At 28.0% G+C, this 16774-nt stretch overlaps 3 protein-coding genes across 3 annotated transcripts in view; 1 reads left to right on the top strand and 2 right to left on the bottom strand.

The window, feature by feature from the left end:
- Nucleotides 1-3618: 3618 nt before the first annotated feature.
- LOC136081548 (uncharacterized) lies at nucleotides 3619-5704 on the bottom strand. Its single transcript, XM_065798874.1, has 4 exons — nucleotides 5134-5704; nucleotides 4651-5004; nucleotides 4463-4561; nucleotides 3619-4304 (listed from the first exon to the last, which is right to left on the bottom strand). The coding sequence occupies exons 1-4, from the start codon at nucleotides 5702-5704 to the stop codon at nucleotides 3619-3621; spliced, it is 1710 nt and encodes a 569-aa protein (XP_065654946.1).
- A 2420-nt stretch (nucleotides 5705-8124) lies between these two features.
- On the bottom strand, nucleotides 8125-9341 carry LOC136081547 (uncharacterized). The gene is made up of 2 exons (XM_065798873.1): nucleotides 8701-9341; nucleotides 8125-8284 (listed from the first exon to the last, which is right to left on the bottom strand). The coding sequence occupies exons 1-2, from the start codon at nucleotides 9339-9341 to the stop codon at nucleotides 8125-8127; spliced, it is 801 nt and encodes a 266-aa protein (XP_065654945.1).
- Nucleotides 9342-16074: 6733 nt separating this feature from the next.
- Nucleotides 16075-16774, top strand: part of LOC105843119 (probable cyclin-dependent serine/threonine-protein kinase DDB_G0292550) — a 53522-nt gene continuing 52822 nt past the window's right edge. Inside the window, exon 1 of the mRNA XM_065800556.1 lies at nucleotides 16075-16525. Within this exon, the coding sequence (XP_065656628.1) occupies nucleotides 16472-16525 (54 nt within the window). The 5' untranslated portion in view covers nucleotides 16075-16471. The remainder of the gene's footprint in view (nucleotides 16526-16774) is intronic.

The following is a 16774-nucleotide window of genomic DNA, read 5'->3' as shown; positions in this document are numbered from 1 at the left end:
CATATTGAAAAATGCATTTAGCACCATTTTCGTATTTCAATAAAGATGTATGTATATATATATATATATTTATATATAGGACCGCCCACAGGATTTTTAGATGTTTCAGATATGGCAGTTTCACGAATTGTGCTAACTCCAAACTTAAGTATGTTCATGTCTATGACAAATTAGGAGGCTTTGCAAGTAGTATAAAAGGGGCGTTCTGGCTCATTTTTTTTTCAACCATATCCCTTACCATAAACTCATATCATATTTAACTATAAACTTATCTATATTCTCATAAGTCATTTCAATCATCTATAAATTCTTAACTCATTTCAACTATTGTCTAAATTGTTCTATTTTCTATAATTTCTGAGCCAAAATAAAATAATATATAAAATAATAGTAGTATAATAACCATAATATATTAATATATTTGGTTACAAACTCTGAGCTAAAAAATTTTTGTAATTTTAAATCAATTTTTCAAGTGAAATCTACGCATAAATGTAATCTAGCAAAGCTATAGCTCATTGATTTTACAAGTGAAATCTAAGCGTAAAAGAAAACATGTCCTATTACATCAAAACTTCCAGATTGCCCCTCTTGTGCATCCCCAGAGTTTAATGTTACTACTAATCTTCTTCCAGTAGGAACACTAGGCATAGAACCAGTAAAATTTCTGTAAAATGAGATAGTAGTTGTAGAACCAATTACTGAACTTGATTGATACAATAGTCCAGATGATTCATTGTTAAATAAATTAATAATAACACTGTTCCACCAAGAAAGATAAAAGTCTTCTAAACCAGATGAGCAGTATATACATACACTATTCTGATCAAATCCTTGAAATACTGTATAATTATTTCCGTTATATGGTGTCCAAGGTTTTATAACAGAGTTAGTATTTACTGGAGAATCGTATGCTTCATAAATGCGTACTCTAGATTCCCACCAATTTCCAGATAATCCAATTACATGCATTCTAATATACTTAAGATAAACACCTAGACCAGCATTGTCTGTAGTGTCTAATAATATATATTCTTTACCATAAGTTGTGTTCATAAATCTAAATGTTTCTGAGTATAATTTAATAGATAACAATGATTGAGGTATTGATGTAGTCATTGTAATATGGGGTTGTATCCAATATGTAACGTTTTGACTAGTTTTATTGTATAATTGAATTACTAGACTAGTAGTAAATAGCAAATCAAGTGTAAAGTATCCTCTTAATGCATTAGCTGTATATACATTACAACCTTGTAAAGAGTTTGCATAAAATGGTCGACTAAGTGGTGAAAGTAATAAATCACAAGCTAAAGGAATATTATTATTTATAACACTGTAGAAGTAGAATAATATCCTATGCAAAGTGTATGATCTGCATATATTCTAAGAAATACATTACCTGGAACATTATGATTAGGATCTAATCCTTGGAATGCTAACCATAGTTTTCTGAGAATATCAGGACCAGTAGATTGTACAAACTGTTGTTGCATCAGCACCTGTATTTGGTGGAATGGTATGGTATTTTAATCCAAGGCACGTTAAACTGAATTTGGTGTTATTCTTAATTCATTAAGATTAAGTGTTTAATTATCAACATAATTTTTTGTAGCATCATTTGAGCTAGTAGGTTCTGCTACATTTATTAGTTTATTAGAATTCACATTAATATTACTAGCTACATTATTTTGTCCATCTCTCCTAATGAACAAGTTGTTAGCTTGAGATAATGTTAAACCATCTACAGCTACATCTGAAGTATCGCGACCGAATATATCAACAGACATTCTATATAAAGAAATATTTTTTTTAATTTTTTAAAAAATTACCAGAGATTATTAATAATATTCTAAAAATCATGTCCCTCATCTAGTTTTTTTAAAATGTATAAACACAAGTGTCCACAGAATGAGGTATTTCCAAATTGAACTCTTTCACTATTATAATAAATAGGTCTTTTTAAATAATTAACAATTTCAACGGGTGGTGGTAGTCCATAAGAGTCAAAACTTAGTTTTTTATCTCCATCTTTGTACCAGCAAATCCAGTGAAATCCCTGCGTACTTGAATCTCCTGTATTTAATATTCCACATTCTTTTCTTTGTGTATTTTGGGGTAATTCATCTCTTACAAATACTCTTACAAATGTTTTATTTTTAATTTTTTTCTGCTTTGATCAATTGAAAATTTGTTAGTGGTTCATTTGGTAAAATTATTCCTTCAACATTAGTAAGTTTATAATTGTTATTTTCCATTTTTTCTTATAAATTGTTTTTTTTCTCAAAAAAAAACAATTTGAACTACAAAAAAAACTTTTTGGGCTATCCTACCCCCCACCCCTTGGGCTCCCCTACCCCTTACCCTATGGGCTCTTTGACCTATTTGTCCTATTTGTCCCATTGTCCTATTTGTCCTATAAACTATTTTCTTTTAGTTTGTAGTGTCCATATGCTAATGTGTGTATACCATCTTCTAAAATAACTCTTTTATCATCTTCTACGCTTAATGCTATTTTATTGATCTCTTCTGTGTAAATTTCATGTGAATATGATCTTATTACATTCATTTTCCTAATATGGTTCCTCTTATAATAAACAATCATTGTAATCTTCATGTGTTATATACTTTTAAACAGCATTTTTCTTTACTCCTTTACATTTTTTGTTATCTTTTCCGTGTACTTTTTAAGAATACAACTTTGATCTGAGTCCTACAAATTCTTCAATTTGTGCTCCTCCAGTCTCATCATTAAAACATTCCTTTCTTATTAAAAACATTACTTTCTTATTAAAACCAACTTTAAAGTCTACATTATTAATTGCTGGGTGCTTTGGGTGAAACTCACTTGTATCAAATTTGCTTTCAACATCTTTAGAAATATCAGCATAAAAGTCTTCTGTTTTAATTTCGCTAATTTAATGCTAAAAAACCTGTATCTGTAAATAATAGTTTTGCTCGATCAGCATATTTTTTCTTTATGTAATCATAATGAAATTCATACATTAGAGTTTTGCTCAAATCTAATATACACATTCCTAAGTAAATTGGTTTAGCATATTTTAATTTTGTTCTTTTCATATGTATTGCTATTAAGTTTTCATCAAATATTGTTCTACTTTCAAAGTTTGGTTTTTATGCTAATTTAATAGCTTCATTTCTGTCTGTTACTAATCTAATATCAACTCTGTTTTCAACATTCTCCATTCGTTTACCAAATACTGAATTGTTCATGAGTTTAAAAAAATCTTTTTCAAAATCATTAGTTGCTTTAGTTCCAAGGTTTGTATTTAGTTCAATGTATTCATTTAGCCATGCTCTTTCTTCAAATTTTATTCCTCTATGAATTTTAGTAACCTTTAATCCTAATACTTCATATAATTTTATATTTTCATAATGTACTATATAATTTTTCTTATTATTCAAGTTGGGCACTAATTTTTCAACTTTATCAATATTTAATCTTTCAGGTGCAGGTGGATAATCGTTATGTTCATCATGTAGATATTCAGGGTAATCTAAATCTACCTCTAGTATACATGAAATTGATTTCCAGTTTTCTATTTCATTTTCGTCCATCCATTTAAAACCATGTGTTGGAAGTGGTTTACTCATTACTCATCCATATAAATTATTAGCATCTAAATATTGGATGAATGTTGATGGTTTGCTTTGATCATACTCATCACTCATGTACTTATTATTAGAAGTTCCTAACCTATTTGATATCATACTTATTCCACCTCTTATACCTTTCTTTATTATTAGTACTATGTCGTAATCACTTAGCAATTCTAATTTTACTTTTGTTTTCTTCAATGCTGCATCCCAAGCTAATTCTGGTGATGTATAATACCAAGCAGGATCTAGTTTATAGATATTCATACAAACATCTCTAAAATTTTCAAAGACGTCAGCTTGTAAAAGCACATTTGAAACATTGCACAAGTCATGATAATCTCTAAATGTTTTGCAGTTAAACTCATTCCATACATTTTGTGCATGTGAGTAATCATTATCACTTATATCTTCATCGGTTAATTTTGAAAAGAATGAGTCTTTTGGTGGTAATTGTGTCTCATTAAATCTATTAATAGAATCAACCCAATCATATGGGTATACACCTTTTCTTAGTAACAAATCTAATTTTTTATTTGAATATAATTTTCTGGTATTTTTGCACTGGTCTTTTGCTAAATTCTTTGATAAAGCATTTAAACTATCAGACATAAATCTATAACTATTTAAGAAACGAAGTACACGTTTAACTTCAACTTTCTTACCCTCTTTAATACACTCATCAACTTTAATTTCTCTAGAAAAGCTAATTTACTTTTCTTCATTGTTTGGTATACAACTGAATTTTCCTCCTGATAATTTCTTTATAAATAAGTGAGAATCATAGCAGATAAATTGTGAAATTGTAATTGAAAGAATTTTGGAATTTTATAATTTAAATTACAATTTTGATGAGCTGCACCTCTACATTTTCCAGTAATATGAAAATGGTCACGTACTTTATCTTTTCCAAGATCTTTTCCACAAATGTGATATTCTGTTGCTGCATTAAAATCATGCTTGTTTTCAGTAGTAAATATCATCTTTTTTGGAAATTTACTCATACCATACTTTTTTGGAAATTTTACATACCATAAATTTTCTTAATATCTTCTTGTAAACTATCAACAAAAATTTGTGCAACATCATCTGTTTTTGGACTGCTTTGATAAAAACTTTTATCGAAACATTTAATATAATAACAGAATGAACTTGGAATATGTTTTTGATATTGTTTAGTATAAGATTCATTCGGATTGGGTTCACAAGTGTCAATTTGTTTGATAAAATTTTCAAAGTCAGCATATACTACAAACGGAACTCTCATTGATTTATTGTGATTAGTAAATTGCGTTGTTGAATTTGGTGGTGAAAGTTCGATACGTACTGAATCATGTGTTTTACAATACGTTTTATGATTAGATAATGATTCTTCAGAATTAAACTCTAATAAACAATTTCTACAATAATGATTTTTACAATGTTTATTAGATGTTTGTGATTAAAGTAATCCGCTTAAATTTTTTATTAAACAGTAATGATTAGATCCTTCGGATCCATAAGAATTAGTTTCACCATTTGAGATTAATAGTAAATCTATTAAATGTTTGCGATCATTATCCTTTGATATATGCAAAATATGAACTTCTGAATTTTTAGAACCATATACATTGACACTGATATCTTGATTATTCTTCTCAAATTGTGTAATTTGATTTAACGATACTGGAAATTCTATTTTATCCCAGTTTATTTTTTCAGCTTGATTTTTAAGCTCTTTATCTACTCTTTCAGAATTTTCATCTGTTGGATTTAATGCTTTTGTGACACACCACTTAAAACATTGATTATCTTCATTCTTTATATTAATTATTGCTTTTTTAGTTGCTAAATTTTTATCAAGTGGAATATATGATTTAGCTTTAAAAGGATTATACTCAATAATATTTATATCCATATTTTCAACAGAAACAAATCTCCAACCTGATCCTGCTTGTTGATATAATGATAATGATTCTAAAATTTTCTGTTTTGATATTTCATAAAACTCATTTAAATCTGTTGATTCTAATACAACTTGATTATTCGTTCTAAATGGAGCAGATGTGATTATAGTTTCTCCTGTTTTAATATCAGTACGCTCCATTTCACAATAGAGAACTATATAAACCTTTGAATTTCTATTTTCTTTTAGTACTTTAATAGCGTTATTTTTAACAGCATTTATGAAGGATAAAGCATCGTAACTTTTTATACCTTTAACTGTAAATTGTTTTGTCACATTTTTAACAGATAATTTCTTTAACTTAAATTCTATTGGGTTTTTGTAAGACTTATTATACAACTCTAGATTTTAATGCTTCGATATTTTCATTAGCTGTTTTTATAATTTTATCAGGAACAAAAGACATAATCCAATTTGCAATAAAATTATTATTTTTCTTTTCGAGATGCTGATGTATTAGTCGCAATAAAAGGTGTAGGAGTCAAAATTGAAGATGATATATCTGGAATAGGGTCATCTAGTAGATACTTCGTATCCATGCGAAGTATATTTCTCTGTTCGATTGATTGCATTGGTGTGTTCAATAACTCTGTAATGAGATCACTTTTTCGAATATTATAATAATATTTAATTCCTCGCTCTTTAGCGATTTGTTTTAATTCTATTGCCGTTTTATTTTTCATTTTTATATATGTAAGATTTCTTTTATAGAAAAAATTTGTTTATATCATTTTTCAAAATATTTTTTCTTGTCAATATTTTCATATGTAAAGTTTTATATGAAATTTAAATGCAAAACCATCCTCGAATTCTATTATAGATCCTTTGGATACATAAGAATTAATATTTAACTTTTCGAAGTTTTGCAAGTTGACGCTCATTTTGAATAGTTGTTATTCTGTATACAAAAGGTGACGGAGTTAAAATTGTTGATGATATATCTGGAACAGATACTCCGTATCCATAAGAATTTTTATATATGTAAGATAACAGTTCAATCGCATTTGGATTTTGAGATAATCCATGCCAATCTACTTTATCTAAATTATCTTTTAATATTTCAATCGCATTTGGATTTTCAAATAAATTATTAGATCCCATTTTTTACATATCAAGATTTTTTTTTTTTAATTTTTCAGAATTTAATATTTCAATCTTATAACCATTATCAATCTTCCCATCACGCAATTCAAGATATCTATATCCATGCCCAGTTCCACACATAGCACTAGGGGAAAGGCGCCTATGATGGCATAGCGCCTATGATGGCATACCGGTCATATTTCCATTAAAATTGGTTTTGGTAAAAAAATGTTTAGACCTACATGACCATGCTGACTTTACATTAGTTTTAGTGAAAAAACGTCCCTTGTGCACAAGTATTGTTTTTATAATCAACAAAAATCGATTTTGGGATGTGCTGTTGTAGTTTTATTTCCTTCATATATTTAAGATTGTGATTTTACTATTAACTGTGCAGAAGTGAAATTTTCATGCATTTTATATTCAAGTTTTGTGCATTTAGTGGAATAGTTACTTTAGTTTTATCTTTTGAACAAAGCAGACACAGCTTGTTTTAATGAAAATGATGACTTTTACCCATGATAGCATACTGACGAGTTGGGGGTTTTGAAATATTGACGAGTTGGGGAAACCTTTTTTTTTTTATAAGAAAAACTAATTTTTAAGTAAAGTTAAAAGAAAGCGATGCTCCAAAATTTTTTTTTGGTCCAAAAAATACGTAAAACGCAATATATCCTATGCGCATGCGCAAAACTTTACAATGCTGGTGTGTAGCATGAAATGGTAAATTAGGATGGTTTCGAGTATCTTCTGGCTTTTCTGAGGGAAGACTCTAAGGTTAAATGAAATCATTAAGTTACCCTCGATCCTAACTAGCCCCATCCTCCCCTATGCCATCATAGGAGCAGTGGTTGCCTATGATGGCATACTTGTGCTTTTTTTTGCAATAAGAATAACTTATAAAAAAAATAAATCTGATGAAAACTCCCAAATTAATTATTGTTCTAGATGTAACAAGGAATGTATCCATATCAAAACTTTTATTATTGGTCTTCAGGATACTGAATAATGAAGCTTCAAAGTTAAGTATGCCATCATAGGCGCCTTTCCCCTATATAAGGATTTATATACTGTTTCTTCTCCTGTTTCTATGTTTGTTAAATCAATAGTGACTGGTTTTTTCTTAATTGTTCTTAATCTTTCATATTTTGGATCTATTTCTTTTTTCTCTTCTTTTACTGGATGTATTATAGGTCTTCCAACTTGTCTTTTCTCATTTACTTCTTTTACTGGATGTATTCTAGGTCTTCCAACTGGTCTTTTCTCATCAGTTGCTTCTGTTGCTTTTGACATGATTGATTCTTTATTTATCAACCCATTATCTACAGCAATCATTAACAATGTGACATAATTTTTAGATGTTTGTGAAATGTTATTTTCTTTTAACAACTTTTGCAAGTTTTCTCTTGTATAATACATTTTTATTATATAAAGAAAAAAATGTAATTAATTTTCAAAAAAATTTAATTTACAAAAATTTAATAAACAACATTCATTTTATTCCCATCTGATTGAAATTTTAACAATTTATCAGATAATACAACAGCATATGCATTAGTATTTGCTGCTACAGCTGTATTAAATGTTGCTTTAATTTGTACATCTATTGTTGATGATTTTAATCTTTCTGATTGATCGCTAACATTAAAAACAAAGAGTGGGAATAATTCTTTATAGTCAGAAGGATTTATATTGCTGTTTGCGAACAATTCATTCCATAAAATTCTTCTTTAAACACAGCTGCTTCTCAATAAATTGTTGCAATTTGCTGATTTGGGAATGACAAACTATAATTAACAGCAGGATATCATTCTTTCTTAAGCATAATGTACATATTTTTCAAGTCGCAATCGTCAAATAATGAAGGATTAGCAGTTTGGTCCAACACCTTACTTGTTTGAAATCCGACAATAATGTATCTTAGGTTTTCAGGAGATGTCTTTACGCTCCATGAAAATGAAGTAGCTTGTGGAACAGATATAGTATCACACTGACGCTCTCGAAAACTTACTGGAAGTGTCACTTTTTATTCGATTTGCTTATAAAGTTTAAACCTTTCTGCATCTGCTGTTAGCACATGTGGCATAAACAATGATATTTTATTAAGATTAACTTTTCCTGCAGCTACAACAGCAACCCTAAAAATTGCGTCATCATCACTTTGTCTTGCAAGAGTTATTGTATGTTCAAGACCATAAACAACTTTGTCGTAATCATCACAGAATCCAAAAATGTGTCTTAGGGGTACGCAAAATAAAAATGCTCCTTTTGTAGTTGGTTTCTGAATTATGCATGCTTGTCTTGCTGAAAACCCTGAGTTATCTGCAATTACTGCTGTTTGTATATTATCTTTATACCACAATTGATTTAATCCTTGCGCTAATTGAAAGTCATTTGAGTAATTAAGCATTCCTAACATTGTAGTTGCTTGACCTGGATGATAAACAGATTCTATATTTTGGTTTAATAATTGGTATGTTATTTGACTGAATAAATGCATAATACCATTATTTGTAAGCGCAACTGCATCTGCATTAGCATAAGCTGTTCCATCAGCTTTAACAAGTTGTCCATCAAATAAGAGATAAGCCTTAGATGGAAATGTGAAGAAATCTTGTTGTTCAATGTTGGTTCTTATTTCTCCAGGACTATTTAGATTTACACCATTTGCTGGTTCATATTCATGTAATTCCATTATCTACAATTGGCATTTCTGTAAAATTTAATACTTCGGAAATTGTCATTTTATTTTTTTATATACTATATAAAAACTTTTTTTTTTGATTGACAATTCTTAAAAACTATATAAAAATTTTTACTACGCAAGTCGAAGGTCGTGTCCTTTTTTAACTAGATCTTCTATTCTTATAGCATTTTCATTTGATACTTTTTTTACTGATCTTATTGCAGACCCCATTATTGATTTATTTATGTTTGTTGTTATTTCATCTGCATTATTTTTTTTAGGTTTTTCAGATCCATTATTAATCAGATCATTAGATCCAACCAAATTTGGAATTATTTCATCAATTCTTTTATAAATAACAGGTTGTGAAACAACTTTTGAAGATGCTTTATCAATTATTTGTTTTCCTTTTTCAACTGCAGCATTTCTAGCAGCTTCTATCGTTGATGTTGAAATTTCTTTTCTTGCTGATTTAGCAGCAGTTATTGCAGTTTTTCCTAAATCAGTAGCAGCCATCTTCTTCAACATAGCTGATGATACTCTTGTTACATTCGACGCTTTTATTCGTTTAAATAAATCTCTTTCGAATATACCACTTACTCCAATAGCGTGTTTCTTTATACAACTCTTATTATGCATTTTTTTATGTCCTATATATTTTTTTTATATACACTGATATAATTTTGTATTGTCTGATACTGTTCATCAGTCATTTTACCTTTCTGTGATAATACATCACAAATTGCAACAGCTTCATTTATTGCTCCAGTGTTACCTGCTTTCAATGCAGCTATACGTATTTCAAGCATATCAAGTAGTGAATCAGGATCGCTAGGAAGAATTATAGTTTGTATGTTTGTTCCTACTCCATTTCCTTTTGATTTACGCTTCTTATTTACATCTCTCCAAATAGGAGATATTATTTCTCTGCATTTTCCACTACAAGACGACTTTGGTTTGTATGGGTTTGCATCAGAAGGAATTGCTTCTGTTTGTATAAATATATCTCGACATTTTTTAAGATCATCTTCAGTATATAAATTCTTTTCAGGATTAAACTTTACTATCAACTCCTAAAAACCAGGAGTACCATAATATGTTTTATCATCAATAGTTATGTTACTATTATTAATATGTATTGGTTTTTTTCCAATATAAAATATATCATCTTTAGAATGTGTTCCAAACGTAGTATCTGTAGATTTTTTACTATTAGCATACATTCTTAGATAATCTGTTGCAATTTTTACTAGCTTCATACCTTTATTTTCTTCATGATAAGGAAATAGTTCTTTAGAATCAGTTATCATTATCTCTCTATTTGCTTCAGGATAAGAATTTGAAAAAGTGAGAGCGAATTTATCAGCTTGATCTTGCAATTTATTTATGTTTTTTTTTATTCCATCTTGACTATCAATTAATGGCTTGTACAATTTTTCTAAGCCTAACTGTAAATTAGTTTCTCCCATCTTTTCATATAAATTATTCTGACGTATTCTTTTTTTAGTAACTAAGTAATCTTTAACAATTTTGTCTCTTTTTTCAGGATCTTCAATCTTTAGAAATGACATCTTGCTTTTTTATAAATAAATATAAAAAAACACAACGTAAAACGTAAAACGATTTACGTTTTATGTTTTATGTTTTGACGTTTATATTTTTACTAAATCTACTTTTGAGTATATTAATTGCCTCATCTCTCCCTTGTTTAATTAATGACTCCTTTGTTTGTTCATTAATTAATTCTATTGAATTTGTTCTAATTTGTTTAAGCAAGGCTTTAAATTTTTCAAGTTTTATCATTTGCACTCTGTGCATTTGGTATATCTGAATAAATATTATTACACAGCTTTTTGCAATTAAACTCCATTTTAATAAGTAAAAATAATTTTTTTTTAAATAATTTTTTATAAAAATATTTACAATAAATTCACAAAACATAAACTCCTTTTTTAATCAATAGATCAGAATCAGAATTATTAACAACATTTACTACAATATCATCAACAGTCTCTGATATTACAGACTTTTGTAAACTTAACATTTTTAATTTAAGTTCTTCTTTTAATGAAACTAACGCAACACCTTCTTTATTGTAATGTCGTGTAGTGCAAATATTTCATATTTTTTCTCAGTTATTAATACTGAAGGGTGCTCCAAATCTTTGTGTACTTTAGAATGAAGAAATAATTTTGGAGGTTCATCTGGTATATATTTGCTTATAAATTTATGTAATGGCGGATTATTTCTTGGCATTTTATTATACAAATAAAAAATTTACTGAAATCACAGAATCATATTCTAAAATGGAATATTAGCAAACGATGAATTAATAATAAACCTGACCCTGTTGATGTATATCCATTTCCACTATGTAAGTAGAATTCATCACCTACAGAACCTCCTTTACTCCATGGTCTCAAATACAAACCATTTCCTTCAACTGTCATTTTTACTCCTACTCCATTCTTTTTCCTGTTCACAATACCCCTTCCAGCAATTTTATCAATCATAGCTGATCCAGCTGCTGAATCTACTCCTGTTAATAAGCCTGTTGCAAGTGCTGGAGCAACGCTTGATAATAGAAATCTTCCAGCTGTACCAAGGAAAGGTAAAAGTGCACCAATAAATCCTCCCTCTATTTGAGAATTGTGAACTAGTTGTGTTTTACTTAAATTAATTATTACACCAGTACCTTTTTCATATGCTCTTTTAATTCTATTCAATTGATAATCTGTTATAGCTAATACATGCTCACCATTAAGATCTGAATGTGATAACTTAATACTAGCTCCATAACCATCTTCAATTGTTTTTTAAGTTTTTCTAATTGCCCTTGCAAAACATTTATTTTAATATTAGTATACTTACTCATTTTTATAAGTATATGAAAATAAATTTTTTAAATTATAAAAATTATTTCACTTCCCTTATATGAAATGTAATAGTTAATTTTTCTCCTCGTAAATCCAAAAGATTTTCATCTTGATCGAGCAATTTATTTTCAATTCTTGAAATTTTTTTTTTTAGTATTACTGGTAAATATATTAAGTTATATGGCTTTTCAACAATATTATATCCAGGATCTACACTTGGGAAAATGAAAATATAACTTTATTTGTTACTCCATTTACACACGATGATTGTATTATATCACTTGTTACTGGTATACTATTAACATTTAATATGTTTACTATATTAGTTGATACATTTGATTCCTGCTGAATATATTTCACTGTCAAAAGCAAAAACAGTTCTAATTGAATTTGAAGTTGTAAAATCAACTTTATAATCAGCTGCAATAGTTAAAGCTGCTTTTAATCTATTATTATTTCCTTCAATTGTAATATTTGCATCTCCTGAACTTGCATCACCGTTTTCTTTCATAATCGATTGGATATATTTATTTATATTCTCAATTTCATAACATCCATCTGGAATGTTTATACCCTTCCAAGTTGATCCATTATCTGCGCTGTATCTAAAATTGTTGTTTAAAGAAATAATGTTAGGAAAACTGTAATATGTCTCTAAACTAACTAGAGCCTTTTCATATTCTATACCTTTTTTAAGTGAAATAATAGGGTTTTAATTACTGCTATTTCCGCTTATTGATACATATTGACTCTTACTCATTTTTGTTTTTATATATACAAGATTTTTAAAATTCACAAGTTGGTATATAAAAACAATTTAATCCACTTCTATATTTTCCATAATCTTTTTTAGAAGATAGATCTATAATAACAAATCCATAAGGCTCTGACCAAGCTTTCTTACAAAAATTTTTAAACTCATCTTTTGACATATCACTTGAAACATGATCATTATAAATGTGATTTAAATTCTTTGAATCTTGTCGAAATAAGCAAATAAAATTTGTATTTTCTCGTATAGTTTGCCTAGGTAACATAAAATAATTTTGTGCAAGATAGAAACAATCTACATTACTATGTCTTCCTCTTATATAATATTTTTCACACTTATTATGCTTTGTTAATTGCAAATCATCAAATATCATCAAACTATTCTTGCTAATATTAAGATCTTGAGAATCTGGTACATCTTCTGCTGTTTCAAAAAACTTACACTCCATATCTGTTTTCTCATTTAAATTTTTTGAAATGTCTTCAATTATAAGCTCAGGGTTTGCATTTAATTTTTCTATTTTGTCTTGTAGCTTAAATAGTTCAAGAATAATTTCTTTTTGTAATTTTTTTTCAAAAGATTGTTTTAATATTTTGTATTCTGGTTGAAAGAGAGATTTTCCAAAAACTTGTAAATTATTATTGTCTAACCAACCAGGTCTCAAAAGTAAATTCAATAATAAAGTAGTTTTTCCACAACCCGACTTTCCAACAATAATTCCTCTTAAACTCTTAGGTAACAACTTATTATTATTACGATTACTTTTATTTACATTCCATGATAAATCTAAAACGTCCATTTTTTATTTACTATATATAAAAAACGTATTGTGTTAAATGCAAAAACAAAACAAATACACTAAACTTACAAAACGTTGTGAGTAAAAACAAAAGAAATATGCAACGTGGAACTTGTGCTATTTGTGGAACAACAAAAACTAAATTTGTATCGACAAAAACAGGAGGTGATTTAGTTGGTTCAATTAATTCAGCAACAAATAAAATAAAACTACCATGGTCAAAGTTTCCAGGTGAAATGCATTTACCTGGTATGAGCTTTGCAGGTCTTCATACTAATTTAGATGAACGATTAACTTCTACTGAGGCATATAAAGAATGGAGTAAACCTGTAGATAGAGTTGATAATGCAGCTTACCATCACGATCTTGCTTATAAATACTTTGAGGACACAGCAAAAAGAAATTTAGTTGATAAAATTATGATCGAAGAAATGGATGCTATAAAAAATCCAACAATACGTAAAAGAATTGAACGAGGTATTATAAAACCTATTATATCATCTAAAGCAAAGTTTGGACTAGGTGTTGAAAAAAACTACCTACGATCAGTAAAAAAGACAAAGATAAAGAATTAAAATTGACTGACAAAATTGCAAAAGAACTTCATAGACCAGTTGTAAAACATTTCAGAAAAAGAAAAGTTATTGTAAATGAAATCGATAAAATATGGGCTGCTGATTTAGTTGACATGAAATTTTTTTCAAAATTCAATGATGGTATAAAATACTTATTAATGGTGATAGATGTTTTTTCAAAGTATGGATGGATTGTTCCATTGAAGAGTAAAACTGGAGTTGATGTTGCTAAGGCTTTAAATAAAATCTTTAAAGAAAGAAAGCTTCAAAAAATATGGGTAGATAAAGGCTTAGAATTTTATAATAAGCATGTTAAATTGTTTGGTGTTGAGTTATATTCAACTGAAAATGAAGAAAAAAGTTGAAAGATAAAATGTTTAGGTATTTTTCAGCTAATTCTACTAGAAAATATATTGACGTTTTAGATGATATGGCAAATAAATACAACAACACAAAACATTCTTCAATTAAAATGACACCAGTTGCAGCTAGAGATAAAAAGAATGAAAATATTGTTTGGCTTAATCTAAATGGAGATGCACGATCATGGTACGTAAAACTAAAGTTTTCAATTGGTGATAGAGTTAGGATATTTAAAAAGAAAGGAACGTTTGAAAAATGATACACAATGAGATGGACTGAAGAGGTTTTTACAGTGTCACAGATTCAGTTCACAGATCCACCAACGTACAAAATATCTGACGATAATGGTGAAGAAATACAAGATATTTTTTATGAGCAAGAACTGCAAAAAACTGATCAAAAAATATTTAGAATTAAAAAAGTTATTTGTAAACTCAAAAACAAATCATTAGTAAAGTGGTATGGATATCCTGAGTCGTTCAACTCATGGGTTGATAATAAAGAATTGATAAGTCTGTAAAATTTGTAATAGGACATGTTTTCTTTTACGCATGAGTTAGATTTCATTTACGCTTAGGCTATAGCTCATTGATTTCTCAAGTGAAATCTACGTTTAAATGTAATATAGCTATGCGATCTCCTTATAACTATTATTTCTTTGTTGAAATAATAATTAAATTAATACCACGTCATGATAGTTGAAGAGATCCCATATTAGACATGTTGAAAAATGGTTGAAATGTATCATACTTTCTAAGCCAAACACTTATTATGAAAATGGTTGAAATAATACCATACTTTCCAAGCCATATACTTATTTTTTGAAAATCCACTTTTTTGGCCCAGAAACGACATTTCATACTACTGACAACAGGTAAAAAATTGTTTTTTTTTTTTTTTAACTTTTTTAACTTAGGCATTTCTGAAGTTTGAAAAACTTAAAAAGATATTCAAAAAAACATTCTGTATTATTTTAGGGAACAGTGTTAATTGAAACATTGATTATTAGATAATTAAAATAATTATAAACATCTTATTTACGATCAAATCATTCATAGACAGTATTGAGTAAAAAATTTCAAAAAGGAGTGAACTTATATAAATTTTTTTTAATAAACGCTTAAAAAAATGACATTTCCCAAAATTAAGGTGTTTGTATTTTCGTTCCAAAGCTCAAATTTCAAATCAAAATGAGATTTGGAAGCTAAGATATTGGATTAAATATATAATTTGTAATTAGAATAAATTAAGGATAAATTTTATTCTTGACGCTTTGCGCAATATTGCGCAACTAAGAACGTGTGTAATTTGCGGAATATATTGTAACGATATTTCTAACTTCGGGATTTAATGGTTCACTTCCGACCATTGATCGCCTAATGTTTCACTTCCAACCATAGACCAACCATAGATCGCCGTTAAGTAATTTATTTTAAGACCATAGACCAACCTAATATCGCCCTTAATTAATTTTAACATAGAGGTCTGTCGGCAAAAATTTGTTGTTTTTGAGTTGTTTTTTTATACCGGCCAAAACGGCAAAAGGTTATCTTAGGACAAATTTCGATATTTACACGTTCCCGTTAGATTTCATTTGCATCAATTTGAAAAGCATGATTTCGTAAATCGTTTTCTTCATCAATTGAAAATTATTGAGTTTAGACCACAATTTAACATAAGCTATTAACTTCAAATACAAATAAAATTTCTTTCGTGAAATTTGATAAGAATTTAGGTAGGAAATTTCACAAAAAATGGAGAATGAATTTTTTTGTAATACATGTAAAGAATGGTTTGCATCTGAGCAGGTAAATAAATAAAACTTATTTTTTATACATTTTTTTATAGTTATGTAGTCACATATTCTTAAAACTTGTCATGTTTCAATTATAGTTTGATAAAATCATATAAAACAATTTATTTAATAAGTTAATAGAATCAGGATGACCAATTTTTAACATTGAATTTTGTATAATTTTTTATAAATATATTGCTGAGCAAAAAGATTAAGTGAATGTTTTAACTAGTATTGAATAAAATAAATAAAATCATAAATA

The sequence above is a fragment of the Hydra vulgaris genome, chromosome 06 (genome assembly GCF_038396675.1).
Source record: "Hydra vulgaris chromosome 06, alternate assembly HydraT2T_AEP".
In the NCBI taxonomy this organism is placed as follows: Eukaryota; Metazoa; Cnidaria; class Hydrozoa; order Anthoathecata; family Hydridae; genus Hydra; species Hydra vulgaris.
The sequence above is the reverse complement of the archived record's forward strand: the minus strand, read 5'-3'. Positions and strand labels throughout refer to the sequence as shown.

Bases quoted from the DNA above. Each gene is read 5' to 3' on its own strand.
- LOC136081548 (XM_065798874.1), bottom strand. From the start codon at position 5,704: ATGGAGCGTACTGATATTAAAACAGGAGAAACTATAATCACATCTGCT. The intron at 5,005-5,133 runs GTGAAACTAATT...ATTGTTTATTAG, and splicing joins TTTACTATTAATCTCAAATG to AGTTTAATTCTGAAGAATCA. The intron at 4,562-4,650 runs GTATGTAAAATT...ATTTTAATGCAG, and splicing joins AGATATTAAGAAAATTTATG to CAACAGAATATCACATTTGT.
- LOC136081547 (XM_065798873.1), bottom strand. From the start codon at position 9,341: ATGGAATTACATGAATATGAACCAGCAAATGGTGTAAATCTAAATAGT. The intron at 8,285-8,700 runs GTTTAAACTTTA...TTTTAATGTTAG, and splicing joins CTAACAGCAGATGCAGAAAG to CGATCAATCAGAAAGATTAA.